This window comes from Astyanax mexicanus, chromosome 23 (genome assembly GCF_023375975.1).
Source record: "Astyanax mexicanus isolate ESR-SI-001 chromosome 23, AstMex3_surface, whole genome shotgun sequence".
Classification (NCBI taxonomy): Eukaryota; Metazoa; Chordata; class Actinopteri; order Characiformes; family Acestrorhamphidae; genus Astyanax; species Astyanax mexicanus.
In genome coordinates this window covers 436,113-460,637 of record NC_064430.1, presented here as the reverse complement: position 1 = coordinate 460,637, position 24,525 = coordinate 436,113, and the positions used below count along the sequence as shown (strand labels likewise).

The following is a 24,525-nucleotide window of genomic DNA, read 5'->3' as shown; positions in this document are numbered from 1 at the left end:
GCTCGCACGTCACCGGGATCACCTGAACACACGCTGAGTTGCTCAAAAGCAGAATTTTATAAGCACACTTAATTACAATGATATAGTAAAATACTTACAGGGGGATTGTGGGAGATTTGCTCACTAGCGTCGACACGGACGTCGTTAGGCCTGTTCTAAACCTGTTCACACTAATGATCCTGAAACCCCACAGCAAACAATGAGGCCTATTGTTCTTTTACACCAATCAACACTGATAACATTATAAACACCTCTTTTATTGTTTCTACAACCATTATCTGTTATTGTTTCAGCTGCACTGATCATATAAACCACTCTGTAGTTCAAAGATTCAAGAATTCAAGGATTCAAGAAGACTTTATTGTCTTTTACGTCACATGTGGTACATGAGGTGAAACAAAATTAATATTTTCACAATCCAGTTACACTTGTTAAAATAGATCAATATAAAGATAAAAAGTAAACTAGAATAAAATAGATATCAATATAAATAAACAAAACATAAAGAAGAGTAGGAAAGTAGCAGCAGCATGAATAGTTAAGAGTGCAAGTAAACATAAATTCTATAAATCTATAATAATTATATATACACAGCTCTGAAAAAAATGAGATATCATTTAAATATGATGAGTTTCTTTGATTTAAACCTCTGGAATATAATCAAGAGGAAGATGGATGATCACAAACCATCAAACCACCAAACTGAACTGCTTAAATTAATAGGAAAATTACAGCACAAATTGAGTAATGAAAACAGCTTTGTTAAAAATAAGGGTCACAAATAACAGAACCTACGACAGTATTAAACATTATTACGTGGTTCAGTAATGTCTCTAATTGATAACTAATTATTAACTGACACTATTTAAGATGTTATTTGAGCAGAATTATTTTTTTGTGTTTAAGAACACTGTAAATAATAATGTATTGAGACATTAGTTAACAAATCTAATAATGGTTAATAATGGTTGAGGTATTCTATTGTAAGTACTGTTGATTACTGTACCCGTAATGTAAAGTGTTACCAAATCTATTAAACTATTTGCAGAATATGAAATCGTGATGTCAAATCAAACTACAAAATATATGAAGTGTTACGGCTGTGTTACTGCAGAGTTACCGCAGCGTCACGGCAGTGTTACGGCTGTGTTAGATCAGCGTCACGGCAGTGTTACGGCTGTGTTACGGCTGTGTTAGATCAGCGTCACGGCAGTGTTACGGCTGTGTTAGATCAGCGTCACGGCAGTGTTACGGCTGTGTTACGGCTGTGTTAGATCAGCGTCACGGCAGTGTTACGGCTGTGTTAGATCAGCGTCACGGCAGTGTTACGGCTGTGTTAGATCAGCGTCACGGCAGTGTTACGGCTGTGTTACGGCTGTGTTAGAGCAGCGTTACGGCTGTGTTATGGCTGTGTTACGGCTGTGTTAGAGCAGTGTTACGGCTGTATTACGGCTGTGTTAGAGCAGCGTTACGGCTGTGTTAGAGCAGCGTTACGGCAGTGTTATGGCTGTGTTACGGCTGTGTTAGAGCAGTGTTACGGCTGTGTTAGATCAGCGTTACGGCAGTGTTATGGCTGTGTTACGGCTGTGTTAGAGCAGTGTTACGGCTTTGTTAGATCAGCGTTACGGCAGTGTTATGGCTGTGTTACGGCTGTGTTAGAGCAGTGTTATGGCTGTGTTACGGCTGTGTTAGAGCAGTGTTACGGCTGTGTTAGATCAGCGTTACGGCAGTGTTATGGCTGTGTTACGGCTGTGTTAGAGCAGTGTTACGGCTGTGTTAGATCAGCGTTACGGCAGTGTTATGGCTGTGTTACGGCTGTGTTAGAGCAGTGTTACGGCTGTATTACGGCTGTGTTAGAGCAGTGTTACGGCTGTGTTAGATCAGCGTTACGGCAGTGTTATGGCTGTGTTACGGCTGTGTTAGAGCAGTGTTACGGCAGTGTTATGGCTGTGTTAGAGCAGTGTTACGGCTGTGTTAGATCAGCGTTACGGCTGTGTCACGGCTGTATTACGGCTGTGTTAGAGCAGCGTTACGGCAGTGTTATGGCTGTGTTACGGCTGTGTTAGAGCAGTGTTATGGCTGTGTTACGGCTGTGTTAGAGCAGTGTTACGGCTGTGTTAGATCAGCGTTACGGCAGTGTTATGGCTGTGTTACGGCTGTGTTAGAGCAGTGTTACGGCTGTGTTAGATCAGCGTTACGGCAGTGTTATGGCTGTGTTACGGCTGTGTTAGAGCAGTGTTACGGCTTTGTTAGATCAGCGTTACGGCAGTGTTATGGTTGTGTTACGGCTGTGTTAGAGCAGTGTTATGGCTGTGTTACGGCTGTGTTAGTGCAGTGTTACGGCTGTGTTAGATCAGCGTTACGGCAGTGTTATGGCTGTGTTACGGCTATGTTAGAGCAGTGTTACGGCTGTGTTAGATCAGCGTTACGGCAGTGTTATGGCTGTGTTACGGCTGTGTTAGAGCAGTGTTACGGCTGTATTACGGCTGTGTTAGAGCAGTGTTACGGCTGTGTTAGATCAGCGTTACGGCAGTGTTATGGCTGTGTTACGGCTGTGTTAGAGCAGTGTTACGGCAGTGTTATGGCTGTGTTAGAGCAGTGTTACGGCTGTGTTAGATCAGCGTTACGGCTGTGTCACGGCTGTATTACGGCTGTGTTAGAGCAGCGTTACGGCAGTGTTATGGCTGTGTTACGGCTGTGTTAGAGCAGTGTTATGGCTGTGTTACGGCTGTGTTAGAGCAGTGTTACGGCTGTGTTAGATCAGCGTTACGGCAGTGTTATGGCTGTGTTACGGCTGTGTTAGAGCAGTGTTACGGCTGTGTTAGATCAGCGTTACGGCAGTGTTATGGCTGTGTTACGGCTGTGTTAGAGCAGTGTTACGGCTGTATTACGGCTGTGTTAGAGCAGTGTTACGGCTGTGTTAGATCAGCGTTACGGCTGTGTCACGGCTGTATTACGGCTGTGTTAGAGCAGCGTTACGGCAGTGTTATGGCTGTGTTACGGCTGTGTTAGAGCAGTGTTACGGCTGTGTTAGATCAGCGTTACGGCTGTGTCACGGCAGTGTTACGGCTGTGTTACGGAAGTGTTACGGCTGTGTTAGAGCAGTGTTACAGCTGTGTTACGGCTGTGTTAGAGCAGTGTTATGGCAGTGTTACGGCTGTGTTACGGCTGTGTTACGGAAGTGTTACGGCTGTGTTAGAGCAGTGTTACAGCTGTGTTACGGCTGTGTTACGGCTGTGTTAGAGCAGTGTTACAGCTGTGTTAGAGCAGTGTTACAGCTGTGTTACGGCTGTCTTAGAGCAGTGTTACGGCTGTGTTAGAGCAGCGTAACGGCAGTGTTAAGGCTGTGTTACGGCTGTGTTAGAGCAGTGTTACAGCTGTGTTACGGCTGTCTTAGAGCAGCGTTATGGCAGTGTTATGGCTGTGTTAGAGCAGTGTTACGGCAGTGTTACGGCAGTGTTACGGCTGTGTTAGAGCAGCGTAACGGCAGTGTTAAGGCTGTGTTACGGCTGCTTTACGGCGCTGATTCCTCATTTCTCCACACTGTAATAAAGCAGACAGCGGTTCTGATCCAGACTTCCTGCAGGAGCAGATCTGTGGTCAGAAACCGACCAGTAATGAGAGGCTGGAGCTCGAATAACACAGGCTGAGCATCAGAAGATGAGCTACAATCTCCACAAACCAGTGATTCTCTATAAAATACACAGACCTGAACTCCAACATCACCACAGAGAGTTCCACCTGAGAGAAGATCTGCACTCAGAGATCACCAGAGATTTAAGATCAGGAGCTGCACTGTAAAAAAAAAATGCTATTTTTACAGAAAATAACTCTAAATGTTTACACTATTTATCCCTTTTCTTTTACTGCAGTCTAATTCTGTCAAATTACAGACATTTTCTGTTAATTACAAGCCCCTGTTCTAATTTTACATATTATGACATTAATGAGAGATTACGGTTAAAACTCTTATTTTTAGGGCTATATTGCTATATTATTTTTATGGTATTTTTCCATGTTCTTAAGTTATATAGATATGTATGTAAAATTACTTATTATTATATGTAATTATATGTGTGTGTTATTATTTAAAGGTTTATTTCTTTCCCAACATCTGTGTTTTTCTTCGTAATTGTAAGGTTTATTTATTTATTTATTGTTTATTCATTGTTAAAAAAAAAATACAGAAAATAACCATAGAAATAAAACGTTTTTTTCTTTCTTTTATGTAAAAGAAAATATACCTAAAAAAAAAAACTGTCTGTGGGGCGTGGCTATGTTAATTAGATGTTCAGTTTAGAGGGCTCACCATGATGTAGTTTCATAGCAGTTTTATCCACCTGGCTGGGTTTTAGACTGTGCTAATATAAGTGGTTTCACTCTCTGAGCACTTTTTATTGCTTTAAATGAGCAGAGAGCCTGTTAATAAAGACATTCTGAAAAGATCATACAGTATGTCACTGAATGTCACTGAATGTCACTGAATGAGTCAAATACACATTAATTTGTGAATCATAAAGCTCACAACTTGAAAGACAATAAAGTTAGTTAAAAAAAAAGGTAAAATAACAGTTTTTTTCCCTGCAGAACGTTGATCAAAATCACTTTATTGAAGAAATTGAATTGTAAATATGCTCTGAAAAACTGTAAAATACTGGTGTATGTATGTGAAACCTTTAATGAAAATGCATGTGAATCTACTGGTTTTGCACTTCATATGAATGAAAGTATTTTACTTTAATTTTAGGGTTTTTGTTTGGCAGCCACTGCTGCCAGTAATTTGACCATTTTTTTTACGGTCTTATTTTTTACATTGTGTAATTACGCTTTCACCAAGGAGAACTTTAAAAAGATCAACAGTATGATTATTAAAATTAAAACTAGGGGTTTTAACAGAATTTTAATTTACACTGCAAAGCGCCGCGGTCGGCGGGGCCCCGCGTACAAGAGAGCACCACGATCAGCGCGAGGGAGCGCCGCATTTTGACTTCAGGGTTGAGTTTGATAACAAGGTAAAATCACAGTCAGCAGATAAAGCACAGTGTGATATCAGTGTAGTATTTTCTTAAATATGTGACTGTCTGACAATATTTGTTGGTTGAGTTAATTGAATAATATTCATGATTACATTTCATATTACTGCACTTTATTTAAATTGGCCTGTTTTTGATTAATGGTAAGAATAAGTGTTTCTTTTTTATAATAAATGTTGTTATTTTAATTCATTTGTTCCTTATTCTGTTTAATATTGGATCTGAAGTGTGAGTAGAAGCACCTTGTTGATTTGAAATAGAAAGGGCTAAAAACGTACTTCATGTTGGAGCCAGATAATATTAATATATATCGAAACCGAACCGAAACCGTGGCCCAAGAACAGCCATACGAACCGAACCGTGGCCACACTGTACCGTTGCATCCCTAGTAAATATAAGGTATATGTTTCTGGTGAACAGTGTGTGTGGTGAGTGTGGTGAGTGTGTGTCTGGACTGGTGATTGATTTACAGGTTCAGGACACGCAGATGAGTTAAACTCTGTGGGAGAGAATGGTGTAAATACTGGTGTTAAAAGTCTGGGAAAGTTGCCTCCATCTGAAGCGACGCCTCGAGGCAAAGTGACTCAATCCAACGTCACACCTGAGCTCTGACTCACCTGGTCCTCAGCCCAGACTCTGTCTCAACTCGCTCACTTCCTGTTCACCATTTTACCTAAAAACCAGGAGCTGAGCATTCACCAGCACATCAACCCCGACACTACAGAGCACTGATACTATTATAATCCATTAATTACACCATTAACTACTTAAATTAAAATGAAATATTCTAGATCTACACTCAGAGCCGTCACTAGAGATTAATGAATAGGAGGACTAAGATTTCACCAAGGCGAATTAAAAAACATTCACATTATGAGTTTTTAAATTAAACTTTTTTAATTTTTAATTTAACAATGTACTGCAAAAACTAAACAAAATATATAGAAATTAAATAAAAGTCTTAAAATGAGAGAAGTAAGACCTAAATGAAGAATTGCACAACTTGGTGAAAAGCCAGATTTCTTTTCTCACTGATTTCTCAGTAATCCTGAGTAATTCTACAGAATCAGTTTTCCGCAGTAGATTAGATTAATGTGTGCTCTATCAGCAGAGTGAGAATCACCCGTTAAAATACCTTTCACTCTCAGAAAAAGCTTTCACAACTTTCAATGGATGACTAATTAAATGACTACTTAAAAAGAAAAGACACAAAGAAAAATAAGTAATTATGAAGTATTTCTATTGGTCTATTCATTATAAAAGGTTGGGGTGCTATAACATAAACAACTGCCTAATTTAAAATATGTAAAAAAAATGAAAAATATATTTGTTTTGTGTAAAACGTGACTTTTTAAGAATAAAATGGCTTAGAATGGCCAAATCAGCAAAGAAAAACATGTTTCTTACATTAACTGATTTAACATTAACATTTGACTTTTATTTGATTAATTTATTAATAATACATGTACTCAGGCCTTCAGCGATAAGAAAGATTGGCAATTTAGGGCTAGTCGTATAGATAGTAGAGTTTAATAAAATACTTCTGTAGAAGTTGAAGAATCAACTCAAGCTGTTTACTCATTAAGTAAAAGTGTTTAAAAAAGTACTGGATTCAAAACTAATTAAAGTATAAAAGTAAACGTAATGTAACAAAAGCTTAGCCCCCCCATCTGTCTCTCACAGCTATTAGAGACACATTGCTCAGCCCATTCAGCTCTCCCACCTGCTCCGCCCCTAAACCCATACATAATTACATTACATTTGGCAGACGCTTTTGTCCAAAGCGACTTACAATAATGAAGTACAAAAGTAATAGGAATTTAGATAACCCATTTTTAGACAGGGCTTAAAGGAGGTCGAAGGGAAATAAAGGGATAGAGAAGTGAAGGAGGGGAAGAAGGAAATGAGGTTAGAAGTAGTTAGTGTGTTAGAGGTGTTAGGAGAGTAAGAGCTCTTTGAAGAGCTCTGTCTTCAGGAGTTTATTAAAGATAGTGAGAGATTCTCCTGATCTGGTAGTAGAAGGTAGTTAGTTAGAGGTGTTAGGAGAGTAAGAGCTCTTTGAAGAGCTCTGTCTTCAGGAGTTTATTAAAGATAGTGAGAGATTCTCCTGATCTGGTAGTAGAAGGTAGTTAGTTAGAGGTGTTAGGAGAGTAAGAGCTCTTTGAAGAGCTCTGTCTTCAGGAGTTTATTAAAGATAGAGAGAGATTCTCCTGATCTGGTAGTAGAAGGTAGTTAGTTAGAGGTGTTAGGAGAGTAAGTCCTCTTTGAAGAGCTCTGTCTTCAGGAGTTTATTAAAGATAGAGAGAGATTCTCCTGATCTGGTAGTAGAAGGTAGTTAGTTAGAGGTGTTAGGAGAGTAAGAGCTCTTTGAAGAGCTCTGTCTTCAGGAGTTTATTAAAGATAGTGAGAGATTCTCCTGATCTGGTAGTAGAAGGTAGTTAGTTAGAGGTGTTAGGAGAGTAAGTCCTCTTTGAAGAGCTCTGTCTTCAGGAGTTTATTAAAGATAGAGAGAGATTCTCCTGATCTGGTAGTAGAAGGTAGTTTGTTCCACCATTGGGGAACTCTGTATGAACTAAAACTGCAGAGTGGCATCACCAAGTGGCCCTTCCAAAGTACCCTTTCTTTTTAAAATATTTTTTTTAATTTGAGTTGAGGGTGAAGTTAGATAAAATACCCTAAAAGTAAGATAACAAAGTATTTGTACTGCATTACGTCACACCTCTACCCTTAATAAATTAATCAAAAACAAGGTTTGACTCGTATAAATTATATATTTTTATTATTATTAATCATATTGTTAATATGTACGTATTTTAATATATACAGTACTGTGCAAAAGTTTAAGGCACCAAAGCAAATTACACTAATCCATTTATCTCCTGGATGCTCCTCAGACAGCATGTGTATATGTTCAGTTCCGTCAGCAGCTCACCTGGTTTACCACATTTACCAGTAATTTACCACCAAACCAGGTGTTGATTAATATGACGAGAACTAGAAATAAATAACTCTATTAAACTCAGATTAAGAGGAGGAGAGATTAGGAGATGTTTTGTTGTTTTAAGGAAAACTTTTAGCTTTTTGTAAAATTGCTGTTTGTATTTATTGTAATGTATTGTAATTCTATCTAAAAAAAAAATCTAAAATTTCCCCTCGGGGATCAATAAAGTATCTATCTATCTATCTATCTATCTATCTATCTATCTATCTATCTATCTATCTATCTATCTATCTATCTGATGCTGAGTTAATGTGTTTTACTGAGATAATAAATAAACACTTACTGCACAAATAAGAAGCTTTTTATTTATTACGAAATCCCACAGGTACCTAAAACATTTACATAATACTGTATATTTTACACACATACATATACATATATATTTATATTTATTTATATATATAAATGTAGCAATAGCGCCCTCTAACGTGTATTTGATGCCCTACACTCCTTACATCCTTTCATAAGATGTTTGTACTTTAGAGATATATCTGTATTTTCTCTGCAGTTTTAGTTCGCCAATAAACACTTGAGGTTAATATATATTCGCTTAAATATATAGGAATAAATATAAGTGTGATATTGTGTGTGTAATATTTTTATTTTCTGTGTTTTTAATCAGGCGCGTGTGCGGGGTGTCTGTGGGCGGGTCCTGAGTGAGTGACTGACTGTAGTTGTGGTGGTTAGCTAGTTAGCTGGTTAGCTGCCGGTGCTGCTTTGTTATTAATATTAATATTTATTATTGTTTTATCTGTATTAAATCGGTTTATCGGTTTATTATAACCCCGCGGTGAGGAGCAGCATGTCCTCGGTGGTGGATAACCGGTGTAACGGGGAGAGCAGCGCGGCGGCGGCGGAGCCGGTAGGGAAGCTAACTCCGCTAATAACACGCGTGCGGCCGGTGTTCCGCCGAATAGTGTCTCCTGCCAAATCGCGCTACCGCCGTGTAGTTAACACTTGTAGAAGAACACAGACCATAGATTATCCACAATTTATTTAAGATTAATCCTAAATACAGTTAATAAAATGTAAAAATGTGATCAGAAGTAAATTAAAGATTATATACTGTACACAGGGAAATTAGAAACATATAAAACTTTAAAGACGGTGGGTCCGCGCATGCGCAGAGCACATAACGTTGGGTAACACACTTTGGCAGAACACCTGGTTTGTTAATTTTGTGAAATTTGTTTTGAGACAGTGTTGTAAATGTACCAGACTATTGATTTGATGTTTAATACTTTAGAATTATGAAGATAATAATAAAGAAACTATTATGTTTATCAGCGTATTATACTGACTGGAAGTTATATAGATATATAGTAAGTTAATGTAAAAAGTCTCTGAATGTTACCTGGTGATTTTATTACAATGTTAAATAGGTTATATCAATCTATTTTCATATATATAAAGCTAAAATGTGTGCAATAAAAGGTATTTGCAGTATAATTTAATTAGACACGGTGTGGTAAATCTTTCAGGTTTTATGTAATGCTTTAGATTTATAAGAATAGTGATATTTTGGAAAGTAAATTTCAGGTTTTCTGAGTGCAGCCAGTTAGTTAAATATAGTGTAAGCATGCTGAGCAGATTATATTAATTCATATATGAAATCAAAACAATTGTAGAGTCTTATTCTTAACAGGTTTTTAGAGCTTTATAATTATAGCAAATGTTTTAATAGAGCTGGGCAGTATGACTATTTTATCATATTGTTATAAATGATGATAATGTAGGTTTATTTAATCTATGCTTAAATCTAAAATCTGGTGATATAAATTGTTCGATCTATGTAAGAAACTAAAAACTGGGCAATAAGGGGAACTATGGTTGGTGTAGTGCAGTGGATAACACCACTACTTGCCAGTGAGCTACCATGTAGGAGACTGGGGTTCAATTCCAGCTCTGGGTAACTAAACTGCTTTACACCAATAAGAGTCCCTGTGCCATAATTCCTGCATGTTTTATATAAAAATGTTTTAATGTATATAGTGTACATGTGTTTACTGTGTATTTACACTGTGTGATTCCTGTCTGACCCTCAGGAACACCCGAGACTCCTGATCCCGGAGCTCTGCAGACTCTTCTATCAGCTGGGCTGGGTCACCGGAACCGGAGGAGGAATCAGCCTCAAACATGGGTCAGCCCACTTTACATTTACTACTGTACACAGGACCTAAACACCAGAAACAAATAATATACCACTTTAAAATGACCAGTTTATCTGATTTTGCTATTTATAGGTTTATGTTTGAGTAAAATGAACATTGTTGTTTTATTCTATAAACTACAGACAACATTTCTCCCAAATTACAAATAAAAATATTCTCATTTAGAGCATTTATTTACAGAAAATGAGAAATGACTGATGGATGATGGATGATCACAAGCCATCAAACTAAACTGAACTGCTTGAATTTTTGCACCAGGAGTAAAGCAGCATAAAGTTATCCAAAAGCAGTGTGTAAGACTGGTGGAGGAGAACATGATGCCAAGATGCATAAAAAAAAACTGTGATTAAAAACCAATCAGGATTATTCCACCAAATATTGATTATTTCTGAACTCTTAAAACTTTATGAATATGAACTTGTTTTCTTTGCATTATTTGAGGTCTGAAAGTTCTGCATCTTTTTTGTTATTTCAGTCATTTCTCATTTTCTGTAAATAAATGCTCTAAATGAGAATATTGTTATTTGTAATTTGGGAGAAATGTTGTCTGTAGTTTATAGAATAAAACAACAATGTTCATTTTACTCAAACATAAACCTATAAATAGCAAAATCAGAGAAACTGATTCAGAAACTGAAGTGCTCTCTTCATTCGAGTGTGTTTTCTTTCTAACAGAGATCACATTTATATCGCACCATCTGGAGTTCAGAAAGAAAGAATACAGGCAAGTAATTTCTCTTCTTAATATTATTATATATTTATTTATATATATTAATATCTCTGATTTTGCTTCATCCTCATGAAGGAGGAGAGCAGAGGGTGTTTATCTGAGTTTAGATAACAGATGTTGGTGACGCAGAAATTCTGGAACTGAGCAATAAGAGCTCAGTTATGATCACAGGATTAGTAAGAGCTGATCACTGTGATTAATAGTGATTAATAGTGATTAATAATAATGTTCCCCCACAGCCGGAGGACATGTTCGTCTGTGATATAGACGAGAAGGACATCAGCGCTCCTCCTGCGTCAAAGAAGCTGAAGAAGAGCCAGTGCACCCCGCTCTTCATGAACGCCTACACCATGAGGGGTGAGAATTTACAGACAAATAACAGAAAATATTGATATAGATACAATATAATATAGATATAATTATACCACAGTTAGTTCTGACCCTGCAATGTGATTGGCTGAGAGGCATACTATGAGTACCGCTATCAGCCGGTAATGTACTGTAACCGAAGCTCTCCATGTATTACTCTGCCCACATCAGGTAACCTAGCAACAAGGCCTGTCACACTTACAATTTTTCTGCGAATGATATTTTGTCCCAGAAATGATTGCGATAAGTGATATTGTTGGCATTTTTAGACCACTAATTAAAAAATGCTAAAATTATATTGTAACTAAGGAATTAACCCTTTCAAAAAAACAATTGACTTTCCATTCCTGTTCACGCACCTAATTTTAGAACCGCACCTGATTTTGGAACCCCATTTGATTTTAGAACCGCACCTAATTTTAGAACCGCACCTGATTTTGGAACCGCACCTGATTTTGGAACCGCACCTGATTTTGGAACCGCACCTGATTTTAGAACCACACCTTTGCCCAACAACCTCCTTCCCTCAGTAAGAGCACTGAAGAATGGGGCGTGGCTGGGTCTTCCAGCATGACAATGACCCGAGACACACCTGAACCACTTTCACTAATGATTGTAGAAACAGTCCCAGCATGCCGAGCTGCTGATTTTATTATTACACCTGTAGAACCATGGAGGAGATTCAGCAACACATTTAGGAAATATAATGTGTATAAATTAGGGGTGGGAATCGATTACTATCTCACGATTCGATTCGATTCCGATTTTGGGGGCCACGATTCGATTCAAAATCGATTTTTGATTCAAAACGATTTGAATTATAAATATTTCTGCTTCTGGCTTATGAATCGTATTGAAAAAAAACCCTCCATAATATACACTGGTCCTGGAGCAAGTAATGTGTTACAAAAACAATAAAATGTGCAGGAATGTGGGTCCTCAGTGACAGAGGAATCACTGGGATATCACAATGACGTTAATGAACAATAAATACATAAATAAATAACACTGCTTTATTACCAGGCTACTAGCGGTGGTGTGTAGGTGACGCTGCTGGGCTGATGTGATGATAGCAGTGGAGCGCTAAAGTTCAGGAGCAGCTGCTGATTAACTAGTTAATTTAAGGTGGTTGTATTTCTTCAGAAAGGGGGCAGGAGGTGGAGAAATTAATTCATATGGTCCATTCCTTAATTCCTCTGTGATGAGGAGCTGAAATTAGCTCTGATTAGCTTATTGTTATTTTTCCGTTCCGCCTTAAATGCTGCAGCCCGCTGCCACCTGTAGCGTTATTTAAGGTGGAACTGGAAAGTTAGCTAGTTAGCTAGCTAACAGTTACTGAAACTAACTACTAGCGATCTTTTTTATGCTTGTTATGAAGCATTCTGCAATAAAACATTAAAACTACACGTTAGTCTAAGGTAATATAGTGCTTGTTCTGCCATCTTACCGGTGATTCTCAAACACCTACGCTCTGTGTGTGTCTGGAAGATCTCCAAAGGGACAAGCGCTATCCCCAGGGTTGCCAGGTCCAACAAAAATACCCAGCCCAAAATCAGTCTAAAACCCGCCCCTCAGAATCGATTTTGGGACATTTTAAATCGATTCTGAATCGTAGTAAATGAGAATCAAGATTCTTATGTGAATCGATTTTTTGGCACACCTCTAGTATAAATCATTATTTATTTTGTGAATTTTCTCCTCCTGCAGGAGCTCAGGCTGTTATTCACAGTCACTCGAAGGCCGCGGTGATGGCCACGCTGCTGTACCCCGGCAAAGAGTTCCGCATCACCCACCAGGAGATGATCAAAGGGATTCGGAGAGGAAACTCCGGCACTAATTTCAGGTTCGGATTTTATTATCAGAAGCAGATTCTGTTCGTTTAAACTGTAGGTGATGCTTATATACCATATGTTAATATGAGTGCATCAGCCAGTATCAAAAGTGAACAATTACATTACAAGAGTTAGAATTATAAAAAAATTAAGAATCTTTCCAAAAAAATGCTTGGTGATTTTTACAATTAAGTCAGTTAATTCGAATTGCAATTTTAATGCGATTTTCAAAATGGCGTATTCACGATTTTACATTTATAGATATTTGATCTTTTTAATCTAAAATATCAGAAAACGCTAGGGCTGGCCCGAATAGCGTTTTTTGAGCTCCGGATATTCGGCACTGATTCGAAGCTAATATTCGAATATTCGTTTTTAAAAAAAGAGGTAAAAAAAAAAAAAAAAAAAAAAAAAGCAAATCACGGCCCCTTTAATCCACTGAAAAATGTTCAATTTGCTCTGACCGACGAGACATATTCACCCCGGATTTTTGGTGTTTTTATCCCGGATTTTTGTGTTTTCATCCCATATTTTTTCTGTGTTTTTAGCCCAGATTTCTTTGTGTTTTCATCCCGGAATTTCTGCTGCCCCACACCGCGGCTTATCGGCTGCGTAAGCAGGCTAGGAGGCTGCTGCTGCACGGTTTCTCCGCTGCGCAAGCCAGCCCAGTAAATTGCTGTTTGTGTTTTCACACTTAGGCTATTTGCTTAAAAAAACAAACAAAAAAAAACGTTTGTTCAGGAAGTATTTTATATTCTTAAACATTGTTAATTATATTAGAGGACAGTCATTGTAAACTGTACTTGGTCTATTTCGGTTAAAGGATTGTGCAGGGCATATTACTGATTTTGTATTTTTGCACTTGGGCTATAAGCTCAATATTAAATATTTCGTTTGTTTAGAAATTATTTTATATTTTTAAACCATGTTAAATTATATTAGAGTAGAGGAAAGTCATTGTTAATGACGTTATTGTACTTGGTCTATTTCGGTTTAAGGATTGTTGCAGGGCATAGTCTTATTACTGATTTTGTATTTTTGCACTTGGGCTATAAGCTCAATATTAAATATTTCGTTTACTTAGAAATTATTTTATATTTTTAAACCATTTTAAATTATATTAGATAAGAGGAAATTCGTTCAGACATCATTTTTGTAGGCCAGGCTTTTGTAACCGATTTAGCCCCTACTGTTGCCACATTACCCCTTACGTTTTATTATATAAATCAGTTTCGAAGAGCCTGCATTTTTTTTATCATGTATAATAGAGGTCTGCGCGAGACTGATTTTTAAACCCACTCTTCCACGCTCCCGCGTTTCTGTCTTGTTACCGCTCCGCAAAAAAATTGCTTCTTTTAATCCCGCGCCCGCCCGCCACATACACATTTCTGCCGCTCCCGCCCCACGTTCCTAATATAAATTAAATAAACTACATTTAATGCTTCAAATTTACTTATATATTTATTAAAACAGCAGCGCTGAATACTGCGGTCCCGTTCCAGTCCAAACACCATCGGTGTGTGCGTGTGTGTCGGTCCATCCTGCGCGTTGAGAGTTTTCTTTAGGTTTTTTTTTTTTACAATTATTACAGTTTTCTTAACTATTTATTAATTTGCTCCCGCATCATCTGGATTAAACTCCCGCTCCAGCCAATAACAGTTCAGTTCTGTCCCGCGCGCAAGATATTCTGACGGGACCCGCGAGAACAGAAGTGGTTAGAGTGAGGTGGAACTCTGGAAAGGAGAAAAAAAACGAATATCCGAATACCAAAATTAAAAACCGAATACCTACTCAACGAACGAATATCCGAATACCCGAATATTCGGGTCCAGCCCTAGAAAACGCTCCTCATTTCTGAAGTGTTTATCTGTCTTACCTTGGTTACCAGCACCTACCACAGACTAACCCGCGAACACACTCCAGTGTGAAATGGACTTTGATTGTATTTATTAAAGCATGATAAAAGGTTTTTATAATTTAAACTTATTTTAATTTTGTAAATGCTCGGCTGCATTGAAAATGAGGGTTACCGAGTGGACATAAAATTTGATTGATTGATTTCCACAGAAATGTGGTGAAACCAAAGACGTAGTCTGAAATCGTTCTGAGCGTTCGCTGCAGAGACATTTTATATTTATATGTAAATAACAGAAACAAGCATTATATATATGTGTGTATATGTTTGTTTGTTTGTTTCTGAAGGTATGACGAGTCTCTGGTTGTACCCATCGTTGAGAATACCCCGGAGGAGAAGGACCTGAAGGAGCGCATGGCGAGAGCTATGGAGGAGTACCCGGACTCCTGCGCCGTCCTCGTCAGGAGACACGGAGTCTACGTCTGGGGAGAAAGCTGGGAGAAAGCCAAGACCATGTGAGATACTGAAAAAATCTAATATTTTATTATTATATTTTATTTTCTATACCTATTAAACACCAAGAGCTGTACTCAGAAAACAAGACAAGACTTTATTATTCCACAGCAGGGAAGTGTGCAGTGTTACAGCCTCACAGAGGAACACAACTGTGTCAGGAAATATAAAAGCAATATAAAATAAAAGTAAAACATTTCATAAATCTTACATCCAGTATGTAAAGCTTACATTAAAGCAGTGACCAATGTTATTGCACGTAGACTAAAAATAATAAATATCAAATAAATAGTTAAAAATCTGCTTAGTAATAGCTATACCAGGAGCAGAATAGATCATTCTCCACCCTTTGCTTACGCCCACTGGTTCTCTGGCCTGCAGTAGCAGGATTGCAAAATCTGGTGTTCAAAAATGCAACTGCATAACATTTAATGAACAGAGCATGCGCCGTGCGATGATGCATTGTTATACCCCTGTGTGGTGATGCGCAAGTATTGCAGAGTTCTTGCCAATACACAGCCCTATTAGTTATGGAATATAACAATATATACAACACAATTACAATATATACAATATATTGCAGTACATTGTAAGAAGGAGGAGTACTTCTTCTATAAAGTTGCTCATTTGAATTACGTACACTTAGGGCAGGGTTCATACCGTCATGAAAAACCTGGAAAAGTCAGGAAGTTTGAAAATAGCAATTTCCAGGCCTGGATACATTTTGGAAAAAGAAAAACACCCAGAACGTATTTGGGAAAGTCATGGAAATTTGAAAAAATGTTTTTGTTTCAAAAATAATTACATTTTGGGGTAAATCTGTCATTTCTCTTCACATTAGCTAGCTCTCTCTGTGGGTTCTATTCAGACTGAAGCTTCAGCTTCAACTTTACATGTAAATTCACACAGTGAGAGAAATTTAATGCTGATTTAATGCTGTCTGGCTTCATTCAGACACATATATATATACATATATATATATATATATACAGTTGTGGTCAAAAGTTTACATACACTTGTAAAAAAACATAATGTTATGGCTGTCTTGAGTTTTCAATAAGTTCTACAACTCTTATTTTTCTGTGATAGAGTGATCGGAACACATACATGTTTGTCACAAAAAACAGTCATAAAATTTGGTTCTTTCATAAATTTATTATGGGTCTGCTGAAAATGTCACCAAATCTGCTGGGTCAAAAATATACATACAGCAACATTAGTATTTGGTTACATGTCCCTTGGCCATTTTCACGGCAACTAGGCGCTTTTGGTAGCCATCCACAAGCTCCTGGCAAGCTTCAGGTCGAATGTTTGACCACTCTTCTTGACAGAATTGGTGCAGTTCAGCTAAATGTGATGGTTTTCTTGCATGAACCCGTTTCTTTAGCACTGTCCACATGTTCTCAATGGGGTTTAAGTCAGGACTTTGGGAAGGCCATTCTAAAACCTTAATTCTAGCCTGGTTTAGCCATTCCTTTACCACTTTTGATGTGTGTTTTGGGTCATTGTCTTGTTGGAACACCCAACTGCGCCCAAGACCCAACCTTCGGGCTGATGGTTTTAAGTTTTCCTGCAGAATTTGGAGGTAATCCTCCTTCTTCATTATCCCATTTACTTTCTGCAAAGAACCAGTTCCACTGGCAGCAAAACATCCCCAGAGCATAATACTACCACCACCATGCTTGACAGTAGGCATGGTGTTCCTGGGATTAAAGGCCTCACCTTTTCTCCTCCAAACATATTGCTGGGTGTTGTGGCCAAACAGCTCAATTTTTGTTTCGTCTGACCAGAGAACTTTCCTCCAGAAGGTTTTATCTTTGTCTGTGTGATCAGCAGCAAACTTCAGCCGAGTCTTAAGGTGCCTTTTCTGGAGCAAGGGCTTCTTTCTTGCACGGCAGCCTCTCAGTCCATGGCGATGTAAAACACGCTTGACTGTGGAGACTGACACCTGTGTTCCATCAGCTTCCAAATCCTTGCAGACCTGCTTCTTGGTGATTCTTGGTTGACTCTTGACCATCCTGACCAATCTCCTCTCGGCAGCATGTGATAGCTTGCGTTTTCTTCCTGATCGTGGCAGTGACACAACTGTTCCATGCACTTTATACTTGCGTATAATTGTCTGCACAGTTGCTCTTGGGACCTGTAGCTGCTTTGAAATGGCTCCAAGTGACTTCCCTGACTTGTTCAAGTCAATAATTCGCTTTTTCAGATCCACACTGAGTTCCTTTGACTTTCCCATTGTAGCTTTTGTAGCTGAGTCTAATCACTGGGTCAAATGAGCCCTATTTAAATGGGCTCATGAGAAGTCAACAGCTGTAGTCAATCAGAATCACTTACAAGAAGTGAAGAGGCCATGACATGAAGCTAATTTGATTGACACAACTCGCTACATCACCAAAATTGACAAATTTTGTTGCTGTATGTATATTTTTGACCCAGCAGATTTGGTGACATTTTCAGCAGACCCATAATAAATTTATGAAAGAACCAAATTTTATGACTGTTTTTTGTGACAAACATGTATGTGTTCCGATCACTCTATCACAGAAAAATAAGAGTTGTAGAACTTATTGAAAACTCAAGACAGCCATAACATTATGTTTTTTTACAAGTGTATGTAAACTTTTGACCACAACTGTATATATGTATATATATATGTGTGTGTGTGTGTATGGCAAAGACGTGCAGCTAATAAAACGTGATATTTCATGTCAATGTATTAATTTTATTTGAGATATTGGCCTACAATAACCGGTTTTGGCATGGATTTTTTTTGTTGTTGTTTCTTGCAATGTATTTAACGATGTTTAAAGGTCGTATGGTCATTCAAATTGGCCACAAAGGCAGGGGAATTCATGAAAGATTATTGGTTGAAAAGTTTATGAACACTGTAGTGTGTAATAATTGCAATTCTGCCCTCTAGTTTGCACCAGTATCCTCCTGCCAGTAGACTAGGACTCTCTGGAGCAGATCAACAAACTTAAACATACCGGCACTGTGCTTAATGCCAACTGTTAGACTTAAATACAATCAAATCCTCACAGCAGTGCTCCCAACATCTCAATCCCTTTCATTTAGGAAGTGTTTCTTATGTATAAGCAGGTTATAATTGAAGTAATAAACACCTTTTGATGAAAATGATCTCTAAATACTGTGTAAGTAATCAGTGTTTTTATATTCAGCGTGTTATTCAGTGCCGCTGTGGCTCTGTATGAGTTCTGCATTCTAATTTGAGTTCACTTTTTAAGTTATATAACCTGCATAATTAATTCTGAATCAGAGTTTCTGAAGTTGACTGAAAGCTATAGGTTCTCCAGCCTCAAAACAGCAAGAATTAGTCTGCAATCAGCGACGCCCACTGAGGAATAATCAGATACTGAGCAGCAGAGTGGGTAATTACTCTTTATTATTCACTGGAGTTTATGCACAGGTGAACTGCATTTAGCTTTTATATTTAAGTTTATTTAAAAAGACTGTTTAAATATATAAATATGTATACATACACCCAGATAAGGCTTAACATTATGACCACCCCTATTTGTTTTTCAGCCCAACTGATCATATAGGACACTTTGTAGTTTTATAATAATTACAGACCTTACCAACCACCTAGCAACCACCACAAATACCATAGCAACAAACAGCAACCACAAAGCATCCACTGAGAAACACCATAGCAACTATCACAAACACCGTAGCAACGCCTTAGCAACAACCTAGCAACACCTTAGGAACGACCTAGCAACCAATTACAAACAACAAAGCAAACAACACGGATAGCATAGCAACATCTTAGCAACCACAAAGCAACACCATAACAGCACTATGGACACCAAAGCAACATCTTAGAAATGACCTAGCCTCCAATCAGAAACAACATTGCAACCAACCTGGATACAATAGAACCACCTATCCACTGCTTAGCAACATGTGTATGTGTTTCTCAGTATACTTTATTGTTCTTCTTATTTTCACTCAGATTCAGATCTTAGAATAATAACTAAATGACTACAATGTTTCAAGCTGTCAATCGTGCACCTTTCAGCTTGATTGAGGGCGTGTCAGTGTGTCTTTGCTATCATAATGACGTGAAAAGTACACCTTGCACGGCTCAAAACACAAAGCAAAAGTCATGTACTCTCTAATTCCCTTTATTAATGATGGGTGTGGGTAATTTTGGGCGTAAAGTGAAATAAACCAATCAGAGTGTCTCTTGCTCATCATTCTCTTTAAGAGTAGATCAGGTGAGCTCTGACTTTGGTGGATTGCTATTGTAACGGTGCAGCTACCTGGACGTGTCCAACAAACTCTTCTCAGCAGAGGAAACTGAGCTGCTGGTTGACGCTGTGAAGGAGCTCCAGCAGCTCATTTACGGGAACAGCAATGTTATTTTATTTACTATTCTGTTTATTGTTGATGTAAAAGTTGGGTTTGTGCTGCTGTGTGTTCATGTGTATGTAATAAGTGGGGGCGTACGCTCGGCACGGCACAGCACCTGTGTTACCGAGATAGCGATGAACGTCTGACTGTTGGCGTCTGTCTAGGTTATATTCAGTCAGTGGAGCTCCTGTGTTTTCTGTTACCAAGATAAACAAGATAAAACTCCAGAAATGTACCTGAACACACCTCATTTCCAGAACACCACGCCCATCAGTGTAGATATATTCAGAAGCTCTGCTGCTGTTAAAAGGAGGGATGCTGGATTTGGGGATGTAGAAGCAGGAAATTGAAGGTTTGATCCAGTAGAATAGTTTTTTGAGTTATTATGGTCTGTGTTTCTCCTGCAGGTGTGAATGCTACGATTACTTGTTTGATATCGCCGTTCAGATGAAGCAGTGCGGTCTGGATCCTGCGGCTCCGCCCACTGAAGCCACGGGATTCGTCTGATCTGACGTCATGATGACATCAGCCCTCAACCAATCAGCCACAGATTACTGCTGTTACTACCATTATCATCATCATCCCCATCCCCATCCCCATCATCATCACTACCACTATCATCATCATCCCCATCCCCATCATCACCATCATCATCATCATCACTACCACTATCATCATGCTGAAGAACCTCAGATCTGCTGCTATGACTGAGCTTTGATCTTATCCAAAATCACTGCTATTTTTTTTATTAAAATGTAAATATGAATAATTGATACAAGTTATTAATACATCATATTATTGATGTCACACAAAAACTCTATATTTACATTTTTGGGTCATTTTTCTCTTTTTGAATAAAGAATAAACTGCACTTTTTGGTGAAAGCTTTTCTAATCCCTGAAGGATTGTGTTGCCAATAGAATAGGACTTAAACCTATTTACAACATATTATTATACCTAATGTCAGGCATAGTAAATATTATTAATTTATTTACAAATAATAAAAATTAAATAGTACTTTTTTTTCTTTTTACTTTTTGACTAATTTGGCTAATTTAAGATGTGCTTAATTTAAAATGTGACACTTGCAGAGCTTGTTTTATTCCTGTCAGATAGTATTGCCAATGTAATAGCAGAATTTAGAGCAGTTAGACATGAACTTATAAAATATATAAAATGAATAAATAAATAAAATGAAAATTGTTTGTGCCTTTTTTCACTTTTTGACTAATTTAGCTCATTTAAGATGCACCAGTTAATAATGGAGAAACAGAATGATCTACTGTACTCTCTCTCTGTCTCTCTCTCAGACTCCGGCTGCTGATGGAGAAACAGCATGATCTACTGTACTCTCTCTCTCTCTCAGACTTCGGCTGCTGATGGAGAAACAGCATGATCTACTGTACTCTCTCTCTCTCTCGGACTCCGGCTGCTGATGTAGAAACAGCATGATCTACTGTACTCTCTCTCTCTCTCTCTCTCTCTCTCTCTCTCTCTCTCTCTCTCTCTCTCAGACTCCGGCTGCTGATGGAGAAACAGCATGATCTACTGTACTCTCTCTCTCTCTCTCTCTCTCTCTCTCTCTCTCTCTCTCAGACTCCGGCTGCTGATGGAGAAACAGCATGATCTACTGTACTCTCTCTCTCTCTCAGACTTCGGCTGCTGATGGAGAAACAGCATGATCTACTGTACTCTCTCTCTCTCTCTCTCTCTCTCTCTCTCTCTCGGACTCCGGCTGCTGATGGAGAAACAGCATGATCTACTGTACTCTCTCTCTCTCTCAGACTTCGGCTGCTGATGGAGAAACAGCACGACCTACTGTACTCTCTCTCTCTCTCTCTCTCTCTCTCTCTCTCTCAGACTTCGGCTGCTGATGGAGAAACAGCACGACCTACTGTACTCTCTCTCTCTCTCTCAGACTCCGGCTGCTGATGGAGAAACAGCATGACCTACTGTACTCTCTCTCTCTCTCTCTCTCTCTCTCTCTCTCTCTCTCTCTCTCTCTCTCTCAGACTCCGGCTGCTGATGGAGAAACAGCATGATCTACTGTACTCTCTCTCTCTCTCTCTCTCTCTCGGACTCCGGCTGCTGATGGAGAAACAGCATGATCTACTGTACTCTCTCTCTCTCTCTCTCTCTCTCTCTCTCTCTCAGACTCCGGCTGCTGATGGAGAAACAGCATGATCTACTGTACTCTCTCTCTCTCTCTCTCTCTCTCTCTCTCTCTCAGACTCCGGCTGCTGATGGAGAAACAGCATGACCTACTGTACTCTCTCTCTCTCTCTCTCTCTCAGACTCCGGCTGCTGATGGAGAAACAGCATGATCTACTGTACTCTCTCTCTCTCTCTCTCTCTCTCAGACTCCGGCTGCTGATGGAGAAACAGCATGATCTACTGTACTCTCTCTCTCTCTCTCTCTCTCTCTCTCTCTCTCTCAGACTCCGGCTGCTGATGGGAAATGATTAAATAATCTGAGCTAATTGGTTCTTGTTTTGAGTCATAAACACTGAACAGTTTGGAACCCCCCCCCCTCGTGTCATTAAAGGAAACTTGTGCTACAAGTGGTTTTTCAGAGCATGAAATTGCAGATCTGCTGCTCGGAAAATCTTCCTTCACCCGGCTGCAGATTTTAATTCTTTTAGTACACGTTTTTCTGAAATAAGCACATTTTTTAGCAGCAGTTAATGCTGACTCACGGCACGCTGCTTAGTCTTGCATTTGAAGATTTATTACAAATAATTTATATTTTGAATGCAAATATTTTTCTTCAGTCCGACTCGTTTATGTTGATCTCGCTTTGGCTTTGCTTTAACTGGACGTCGGTCAGCATGTTCAACTTTAGCTTTTAAAACTAAAACTAAATTGAACTAAACTGCTTGTGGTTTGTAAAATTTGGATAAAACTTTTTCACTTTTAGACATTTTATGAATTAATGTGAATCTGGTACTTTAGCTTCAGCTGCTTTACTCTCCACCTGTTGCTGATACAGATGTGCAAGTGCACACACACTAGGGGTGGGCAATATGATCATAAAATAATATCACAATATTATCATGAATAAAAGCTTTTTAAAATTCACTATATAAAAAATAAAATGTAGCACATTTTGACTGATTTGTAAACAATAGTTACTTACCAAAACTCTACTCTTAAAAAAAAATAGTTTAAGTCTTTAATATTAATCAACAGTGTGAAAAATAATACAAATAAACAAACATAAACTATTAAAGTAAAGCTCCTTTATAAAAGTTTATTAATACTTTTTAAAAAAGCTTTACAGTATTTAGGAAAATTAATACAATAATGCAGCATATTTAATACATGCACACAGTACCAGTCAAAAGTTTGGATGCACTCCATTTCATTTAATAATTAAGACATAAAACCTACAGTATAAAGGAACATCATATATTTAAGACTTTAGATTATTGTAAGTAGCAAATTCACTATTCTCACAATTTACCAAATTATTTACTATTTTTTAATTTGTATCATAGCTTTTTATTCATGTTAATTTTAAGTATTTACAACATAATTAATAAGCGTTAATGCATCTCTATTATTATTATTATTATTATTATTATTATTTAGTAAATATCATTAAAGCTTCCCAGTATAGAGCAGAACTAATACAGAATTCTGTTATTATTGTTATATGAATTTTTATTTATGTATGCACAACACAAAAACACACACACACACACACACACACACACACACACACACACTGCTGCTCTCAGACAGCAGGTGGCGCCGTTGTCTTATGACTCTCAGCATCAGCTGAGCTGAGAGAGAGAAATGCAGGCAGTGAACATTTATATTATAGAGATTTAATAACCTGATCTTAACTGTGGAGGACTGTGTTGAATTGCTGATGGATGGATGGAGGGATGATGGAGGAGGGATGGATGTAGGGGGTTCTGGGAGGGATGGATGTAGGGGGTTCTGGGAGGGAGGGATGGATGGATTAGGGGATGGTGGGCACCGTGGTAACAGCCTGCCTCTGTTCTCCCGCCTCCCGAGCTCCGAGCATCTTCCCCAGACGTGCTGTAATCCGCAGGCTGCTCACGTCTGCAGGAGGTCCAGCCCCTCAGTGCTGCTCTGATCTCGCTCTCCTGAGTGCTGCTTTACTCACAGCCGTTCCTGCTGAGCCTCGGCGTGACGCTCGGCCGCCCACTCTCTCTCTCCGGACTCGTTTATTCTGCTCTGGTTAATTTGAGGGATGGATGATGGGTTCCGCCTGACGTCTGGACAGCTGACTGACGTTCGCATGTTGGCATGTTGGCATTTAATCAGAAGCCAAATCTAGCATATCATTAGAACCGCCCGTTATCGTGGTATTGTCAATACAGATGGGCGATATGGCCCTAAAATAATATCACAATATTTTCTGGTATACTGAGTCAGTGATCCAGAATGTCATGATACTAATAATAATGCACTCCAAATATCTCCATATATCCAGGATTAAAGTAAAATAATTAATACTGGGCAGATATAATCTGTCTCTAGTAGATACACAGCTCTGGAATATAATCAAGAGGAAGATGGATGATCACAAACCATCAAACCACCAAACTGAACTGCTTGAACTTTTACACCAGGAGTAAAGCAGCATAAAGTTATCCAAAAGCAGTGTGT

The 24,525-nt window shown here is 38.5% G+C and overlaps 1 protein-coding gene across 1 annotated transcript; it reads left to right on the top strand.

Moving 5' to 3' along the window:
- Positions 1-8,670: 8,670 nt before the first annotated feature.
- LOC103033695 (APAF1 interacting protein) lies at positions 8,671-21,087 on the top strand. Its single transcript, XM_049471000.1, has 7 exons — positions 8,671-8,896; positions 10,080-10,174; positions 10,881-10,929; positions 11,175-11,292; positions 13,012-13,147; positions 15,339-15,506; positions 20,292-21,087. The coding sequence occupies exons 1-7, from the start codon at positions 8,837-8,839 to the stop codon at positions 20,389-20,391; spliced, it is 726 nt and encodes a 241-aa protein (XP_049326957.1). The 5' UTR covers positions 8,671-8,836; the 3' UTR covers positions 20,392-21,087.
- Positions 21,088-24,525: the final 3,438 nt, after the last annotated feature.